The sequence below is a fragment of the Pteropus alecto genome, unplaced genomic scaffold (assembly GCF_000325575.1).
Source record: "Pteropus alecto unplaced genomic scaffold, ASM32557v1 scaffold160, whole genome shotgun sequence".
Taxonomy (NCBI): Eukaryota; Metazoa; Chordata; class Mammalia; order Chiroptera; family Pteropodidae; genus Pteropus; species Pteropus alecto.
Window position 1 is genome coordinate 1,973,322 of NW_006429864.1, and position 8,233 is coordinate 1,981,554.

General features: G+C 54.3%; 1 protein-coding gene across 4 annotated transcripts in view; it reads left to right on the forward strand.

The window, feature by feature from the left end:
• SLC25A42 (solute carrier family 25 member 42) overlaps positions 1-8,233 on the forward strand; it is a 36,918-nt gene that overhangs the window by 26,471 nt on the left and 2,214 nt on the right. For 3 of the 4 annotated variants that reach the window (XM_006904333.3, XM_015587098.2, XM_015587102.2), the window contains 5 exons: positions 875-900; positions 1,438-1,604; positions 1,907-2,023; positions 2,563-2,714; positions 3,973-6,717. In XM_006904333.3, coding sequence (XP_006904395.2) covers positions 875-900; positions 1,438-1,604; positions 1,907-2,023; positions 2,563-2,714; positions 3,973-4,280 — 770 coding nt within the window. In that variant the 3' untranslated portion in view covers positions 4,281-6,717. Of the gene's footprint in view, positions 1-874; positions 901-1,437; positions 1,605-1,906; positions 2,024-2,562; positions 2,715-3,972; positions 6,718-8,233 lie in introns of those variants that run through there. The other variant, XM_025044138.1, reaches the window with a different exon arrangement.

The following is an 8,233-nucleotide window of genomic DNA, read 5'->3' on the forward strand; positions in this document are numbered from 1 at the left end:
TGAGCTGGTCCACCTACACTCTTTGTGCCTCAGTTTCCTCATCCATACAATGAGGACAATAACAGGCACACAGCTGAGCTCCCTGTGTCAGCTGCATTGTTACCTGGCAAACACGCTGTGTTGCGCCCTCCAGGGAGCTCTGTGTAACTCTGAAGGCAATTCGTGTGCACAAATGTCCACACACACGAGAGTGCAAGGGCATCCCGGGAACACAGCAGAGACTCAGGAAGTGAGGCAGAGGAGTCTGCAAGACTGAGACCCCTCATGGCCTGTGTTGCTGGATCCTTGTGGCCACCATGGCTCCAGCCCCTGATGACAGTGCACCAAGGAGCAGGGGAGTGAGCTGGGCAGCAAGGGAGGGTGAGAGAGGCAGGTTAGGGGCACCTTTACTGGGCCATCAAGAAGAGAGGGCAGATCCCAGACAAAGACCACCCTGGCCTTGTCCCAGGTGAGCCTGAGCCCCTGGACTGGTCCCCACATGGCTAATGTCTGTGACACCTTCCTCAGAGAGATTTGGTTGGAGTCCAGTCTGGTGTGAGTGCTGAGTGTTGACCCTCCAGAGGCATGTCATCCCACAGGCCCCTGTAGAGACCGTCACTGTCCTGGCATCAGATGGCAGCTCAGCCCCTCTTCCTAGGGACAAGTTGGCATGCAGAGGGGCCTGGGCACAGAGGGTGAGGAGGTTCCTGGGAGGAGAGTAACCCTGCTCAGGACACTCTGCTCTCAGCCCTTGGGGGTGGTAGTAGCAGGGAGGACTGTTGTCACTCTCTAGCTCAGACCAGACCCCTGCAGTGGGAGTCACACAGACTTGGGGTGGGGGGTCCTGTCCTTCACATCTAATAGTCTATGTTATGTTTTTGGGTTTTTTTCCCAGTGTCTTCAAAAAGATTTTCTGCCAAGGTAAGTCACTAGATCACCGATCCCTGGCTGTGGGGCTACCCACTGCCCTACTCGGCCAGCAGGAAGCAGTGGCAGCCTGGGGACAAGGGGAGTAGAGAGATACTTTTCAAGGTTCTTTTCTGCTTTGGTTCTCCCAGGGTGATTCCTGGGAGCCTGGGTGACCGAGACCTCCCTGCCAGGCCCCAGTCCCAGGACCACCTGTCCTGGCACACTGAGCTCTGGTCACAGCACAACCTGGGAATTGACAGGAGACCCCGTATCCTTGGGGTGGTGGTGAGGGGACTCGATGTTCTAAACTCATGTTTTCATATTCGATTTATTTTTAAACAGAGCAGGTATTAATAAAGAAAAAGAATATTTTTAAAAGCTAGACTACTAGACAAACACCAACAAAACACCCTCTGCGTGGGGTTCTGAGCCTGCTTTGCCAGCCTGGTCTCCCTGCTGGACAAAATGGGCAGGAGGGGCAAGGGGGAGGGGCGGGAAAGTGGAGAGGAGGTAGGTGGAGGCATTGACCTTGCCCCGCCACCCCCCCAGGAGGCCTTTCGGCTGCTCTACTTCACCTACCTCCACGAGGGCTTCTTCAGTCTGTGGCGCGGGAACTCGGCCACCATGGTGCGCGTGGTGCCCTATGCCGCCATCCAGTTCAGCGCGCACGAGGAGTACAAGCGTGTCCTGGGCCACTATTACGGCTTCCGCGGAGAGTGAGGCCCCCATCCTGTACCCCCAAACCCTCTCAACTCCCTCCCGTCCCCCTGCTCCCCTGTCTTTCTTCCACACACTCACCACATCAGAACTCAGACCCCCGGAGGGCAGGTCCCCATCATTCATTGATCGGATCTCAAAGTGATGTCCACCAAGACCCCCCCAGCTCTGCCACCAAGAAGCCAGCCCACCTATCCTTGGTCCTTCTTCCCCACACTCATACCTGTGGGCCGTGGGCTGAGCCTCCCTCCTCTGGGCCTTGGGGTCTCACAGTCTGTCTTTGCCCCTTCCCCACTTTCAGGGCCCTGCCCCCTTGGCCCCGCCTCCTCGCAGGGGCCCTCGCTGGAACCACAGCCGCTTCACTTACCTACCCCCTGGACCTGGTCCGAGCGCGCATGGCTGTGACCCCAAAGGAAATGTGAGTCCTACCACGGTGACCCTCACCAGCACCGGGGACTCTGTGTGTAGTGAGGCCCCAGGTCGGTTCCCTCCGTCTGACTTTTGGGGTCTGAGTCTGGGCCTCTACATCCAGGCCACAGGGGAAGCTGTAGTGTCAACACTCCGCCACGTAGACCCTGTCTGGTACAACAAGGGCAGGCCAGGCATACGATCCTGAAGCTGTTCTAGAAAGTTCTCTAAGCCTGAAGGTCGGTTCTGCTTCTATCCAACTAGTTTTCATTTCAAATTGGACATAGATGCATTAAACAGATACAGGAATGAGAGGGCTGAGCACATGGATGATCCCTGTGGTGAAAGTTGAATATGGCCTTGGACACCCATTATAGCCCTCTAATGCCAAAGCTTTTGCCAGGTGTTTGTTTATGTTCCTTAAAGAAGGGAAGCATCAGCATCCAGACCTGTCCCCACTGCAGAGGAGCCTGGAATTAATGAGTTAAGGCCAGTGGCTCCTCCCTGTACGAAGCCCCAGCCCACCCGCTGGTTGCTCTGTCCTGGCAGGTACAGCAACATCTTTCACGTCTTCATCCGCATCTCCCGGGAAGAGGGGCTGAAGACCCTCTACCATGGCTTCACGCCCACCGTGCTGGGGGTCATCCCCTACGCAGGGCTGAGCTTCTTCACCTATGAGACGCTCAAGAGCCTGCACAGAGGTGAGGAGGGGGTGGGGGGCAGCATCCTCAGTTCACACAGACCTAGAGACCCCACACTAGGACCCCTGGATCAGGCAGGCTGGGGGCTGAGGGTCTGATTCAAGAGAAGGCACATGACATCAGGCCACTGCTGGGGAACCTGGACTCACAACCTTAAATGCCTTGTTTTAAGTGCAACCTTGTGAAGTTCACTGTGTTGCCCAGAGTTTTGGCAGCCACTTGTGCAACCACAGGCAGCTGCACAAAGCCTATGGGTAAAACCTAGGTGGAGGAGGAGTGCCGCTTGTGTTTTGGTAATTCTGAGAGTTTTGAAAAGTACAGGGAACACTATAACCACCCCTCTAAATGCTGGCCACATCCTCCCTGCGGTTGGAAATACTTGTGCATTTATATGTGGCAGGAATAATGTCTCATCTTGTTTCCTGGTTATAAAAAGTAAATGGAGTGGAGTCACCTCCTGCACCTCTGGGCAGCGCAGCTCTGCCTCAGCCAGTATTGAGTCCATCCTGCCGAGTTCCATGGCTCTGTCGCATCCTTTTAGCTGTGGGGTGGGCCTCCTTCTGGAGGGGTGCATTTAGGCCATTGGCAGATTTTCCGTGATCAGTGGACATCCAGGAGTGCCCATTTGTGCAAGGGTCCGATTTGGGTTTCATTCCTCTGGCTGCTGCACTTGCCCTGGGGCCCTGTCCCCACATTCATCCCATGCGTTGCTCTTGGTTAAGTAATGTTTTGCCTGTGTGGTGAATGAACAGCGGTATGTCCCCATTTTTAATTCTTAGTTTTAAATTTAAAACACATGTGCATGTTTAGAGAAACTCTGTTATCAGTCCCTTTGGACCCAGGAGGAAGCGCTGGATGTTCACCGTTGTGTGTTTGGTCTCAGGCCCCTGTGCAGGGCTGCCTGGTGGGGTAGTAGGGAGAAGGTCATGGACACTTCAATGTCTTACTTTACTAGAGGGAATACAGGACTGATTCGATGGGAGCTCGCGCTTAGTCTTTTAGACCTGGTTATATTTTTCTTTGGGCTTTTCTGACTTTTAAAAATCTTTTATTTCTTTAAAAAAAAAATGATCTAGAGGTGAGGAAGGGGTCCTAATGGGAAGGCTCAGGGAACCCGGTCAGGTCCTGAAACTCAGGGGCAACACAGTACGGGTTTGTATAGGTGCACAGGGAGCTCCTGTGGGTTCTGGTTTGTGTTCAGGTACGGGGGTGCGCTCCCCTGCGGCGCCCTCATGGCCCCTCCTGGCCCTCCCCGCAGAGTACAGCGGCCACCGGCAGCCCTACCCCTTTGAGCGTATGATCTTCGGAGCCTGCGCGGGCATCATTGGGCAGTCCGCCTCATACCCGCTGGACGTGGTGCGGCGGCGCATGCAGACGGCCGGCGTCACGGGCTACCCGCGCGCCTCCATCGCCTGCACACTGCGTACCATCGTGCGGGAGGAGGGCGCAGTGCGCGGCCTCTACAAGGGCCTGAGCATGAACTGGCTCAAGGGCCCCATTGCAGTGGGCATCAGCTTCACCACCTTCGATCTCATGCAGATCCTGCTGCGGCGTCTGCAGAGCTAGGGGCCTTGCACTTGGCAGCTCTCGGGACAGGGAGCCGAGCTCCAGCTCGGGAAGGACTGCTGACCCTTAATGCTTTGGAGCTCAGAAGCGCGGGGAGCAGGGGGCGCTTGGTTTTGCCCCGGAGCCATGTGTTGAACAAGCAGGCAGGCCAGAGGGGCTGAGCCCAGAGCTTCAGGTCTGGGTCTGAGAGGAAAGCCAGAAGCCCTTGGAGGGCAGTTTTAGGATGTGTTGGCTAACCACCTCTTCCCTTCTCCCTGGGGCTGGTGCTGCCTCCTGGAGGTACCGCCTGAACGCCCTGATGCTGGAGTGACCAGCGTCTCCTGGCACTCTGTGTCCTTGGACACGCTCCTGAGTCTAATGACCCTGTCCCCACTGGGCTCAGAGCCAGACTCCGCCTCCCACTTGTCCTGGGTCTATGCTCAGGATGGGGGAGCTGAACAGTGCAGGAGAGGCTTGGCCTACCCTGTCCATGATGGGACCAGTCTCCTGCTCAGTTGTGGCTATAAATGCAGCCTCTTACCCACCCCACCCCTGTCCTGCCTTTTTTTCCCAGGTGACATGACTCCCTCCAGCCCCAGAGCCTTCTGCTCTGGAACAGCCTTGTCTGAGACTATTATCCTGATCCTGATTCCACACCAGTGTAGGGACCCGGAGCTGGTCTTCCCCGCTGTTGCTGGCCCCTTGGCAACACCCATGGAGGCTGGGCCTGAGGCCCTGACCCTCTGCCCACAGGGTTGTCTGAGGTCCTTGAATGAAGTGCATGGAGGTGGCTGGCAGCCTTGATCTTACCTAAATGGGAACTTCCAAGACAGTATATGTGGCCAGGGGTGGAAAGCTCAGAAGAGTCAGGGGACCCCCTGGGAGCTGGTCTCACGGAGAAGTTCCCGGATCCCTTGGGTATCACAGGGATGGAGGAACGCTCATTTCCTAATGATGTTTGTAGTTTATTGACTTTGTTTTTTCAATTTAGCCAGCCCTGGGTCTACTCACGGTAAACTCTGACTGATCTGATCTGGTTCTAGGACATCCACCATGCGTGAAATGACCTGTGTGCTTGCCCCACACACATTTCCAGTTGTGACTTTCATTTCTTCCCTTCATTCTATTCTGTCTGTTCTTGCCTTGGACTTGTGTCTGTTCTTGCATGTGTCCATCAGCCAGCCCCAGTCTCATACCCAGACTCTTGTCCCCAGAGGCCCAAGTAGCCTGCGATGACTGTCATATTGGGTGAGTGTCCCACCTCTTCTCCCCACCTTGCTCAGTGCGCAGGAGAGGCAGGGTCACCCCTCACAGAGAGACAGGATGGGGACCCAAGAGCCCCAGGCAAGAGAGAGCAGCAGGGACTGGGGGCCCACCCCAGGCAGGTGAGACTAGGTGACTGGCTGGGCAGCACCCTACTTAGGACTACAGGCTGGGCAGGAGTGGGAGAGTCCCTCGGGTCCTGCTGGACCCAGTGTGCCTGCCCAGGGTGGCTCCCAGTCCAGTGGGCCTTAGCAGTGCCACCCCATTCCTCTAGTGCCACACACAACTGGACGGGCACCCTCCGCAGTCACACCCCTCCCTACTGGCTGCCTGTCCTGGTCTGGAGTTATTTTGATGCCATGAAGACACTTTGTTTATATATAATGTTTATATATTTTAAAGATTTGTGCCAAGAGAGTATATTTAATAAAAATTAAAATAACTTTTTCTCCTGTCCACGTCTCTTTCCTTAGGCTCTGACCCCTACCCTACCCACCCACCATGAACCTAAAATAGAGTTGAGGTTATTTTGACAGAACTTTTAGTAAAGTCATGAGTAGACATTTTAAAAATGTAATTGAATTGTTAATTAATACTATGATTTTCTAGAAAATGCAAACTGCCCAAAAGGGTTTACCAAGTAAGTAGGCCTCCTAGTTCCTTCTGCAGGGGCATCACCATTTACCAGTTCGTTGTATGTCCTTCCAGAGATCTTGTGCATACATACTTGTACCTTTGGGGACATCAGTCAAAATGGGCCACTGCCCATCCTGTGTGCACTGCTCCAAAATCCCCAGATTTCTCTCTCCTGAGCCCTGTGGTCTGTTGCATGCTGGGGGCTCCATTTCACAGATGGCTGAGGCCTTTGGTGCTGAATGTCCCCATCTTCAAGGGCAGGAGGGTGAGGCCACCATTGGTCTATCACAATGGCCATGAAAGAACGTGCAGGGTGCACCAACCAGAGGGGGGAAGCGAGAGCCTCGCATGGGTGGTAAGCAATGCGCTATTTACTTATTTACAATTTAACCCCATTTATTTGCTCATTCCTGGGTTAGCTTTTTGTCATCAGGAATAACGCTGTGACTGCCACCCTTGCTCCTGCACCCATAGGTGAGAATCTCCCAAGATGTGTCCCTGAGGGACCAGCCAGCTATGGAGTCACCTCTTCCAGGTGCCACCAAAGCACTCCCCAGCATGGTCATGCCAATGCAGGTGCCGACGGGCATTGTGCAGGGTTCAGGCCACACCTTGGCTAGCCTCTGACTCCTGCCTTTCTGGGGTGCCATGTGGTACCTCCTTGCTGTTTTAGTCACATCTTCCTGTGATCCTTTATAAGGCCCGGTGTCTTCATGATTGTTAGCTGTTTATTTCCCTCCTCTTAGTCATTCTGTACACAGCAGCCCCAGACAGCAGGCCTGGTAGGAGAGGCAAGATGTTCTTTAGTGACATAAGCAGGAATCTTGTATTTTTGTGTCCCAGTGAGGCAGGAATGGGTGTGACACCAATACACTGGAGAGAAGCAGCTGCGGCTTCTTCCTCCAAGCCCCTGAACTCAGTGGGCCTCTTGCACCTCCAGGGAGGGGTGAGTTGAGGTTCCCAGACTTGTGTGTACCTTGAGATCTCTACTTGAGACAGGCAATGTCATGGGTAATGCTGCTCTGGCTCTCAATGTAAAACATTTTTTGAAAAAAGATGCCGTAGAGCCATGGGGAGGCAGGTAGGAATCCTGGAGAGCAACTAAAGGGAGGCAAAGACCCTGTCTAGGGTATTGGGGAAAGCACCCCCCAGGCCTGGGGATTCCCTGAAGGGTGTGTCAGGCAGGAGTCTAACAATGGAGAGCCATGGAGTGTTTGAGCAGATGAGGGAGGATGGTAGGGGGAGCTCAGGTAGGAAGCCAGGCTGGGGTCTGGGCAAGGGGATAGAGGCAGACAGAGTCTGTGGGCTGAGAAGTTTCCGAAGGACCATGAAGCCCCTGCCCCAGGGCCCAGGCTGGGCACCCACCTTCGACTCGGGAGACCAGACCCACTCGTTTCCTAATTTGTGTCTTCCTAGGAAATTGTCACTTCCAGATGACTTCTGATAATTCGTAGTGTTCCCTCAGGATCTTATTGTCTCTGCCTTGGTTATGAGTCTTCTGCCTTCTCAGCCTGTGTTTTTCCATAGCACCAAGAGGGGCCCAGGTCCCAGCTACTTTATCATCTGGGCTGTCATGGACGGATGTTTATGTCCTCCCCCAAATCCCCGTGTTGAAGCCTAAAGCCAATGTGGTGTTAGGTGGGGCTTGGAGAGGTGCTTAGGGTCAGATGAGGTTATTAGGGTGGGGCCCCCACGATAGGGTCAGTGTACTTACAAGAGTCACTAAAAAGAGCTGGCTCCCCTCTCTGCCTTCTGCCTTATGAGAAGAATTATCTACAGCCCAGAGGTGGGTCCTCCCCCAAGCTGCACCAGCACCCTGATCTCAGACTTCCGGCCTCCAGAACAGAGAGAAATCAATTACTATTGTTTATCAGCCACCCAGTCTATGGCATTTTGGTACAGCAGCCAGAATGGATGAAGCCACTGGCAAACTGGTCCTTCTCTAAGTTGGGGCCCATATCGCTTTTCCTAGCTCCGTTCCAGCGAGTCTGCGTGGCAGGTCTGGGTTTTTCTCTCAGAAGCTGGGCACTCTGAAAGGCCCTCATGGTCCCTAATCAAGGTGGCCCCCCAATTAG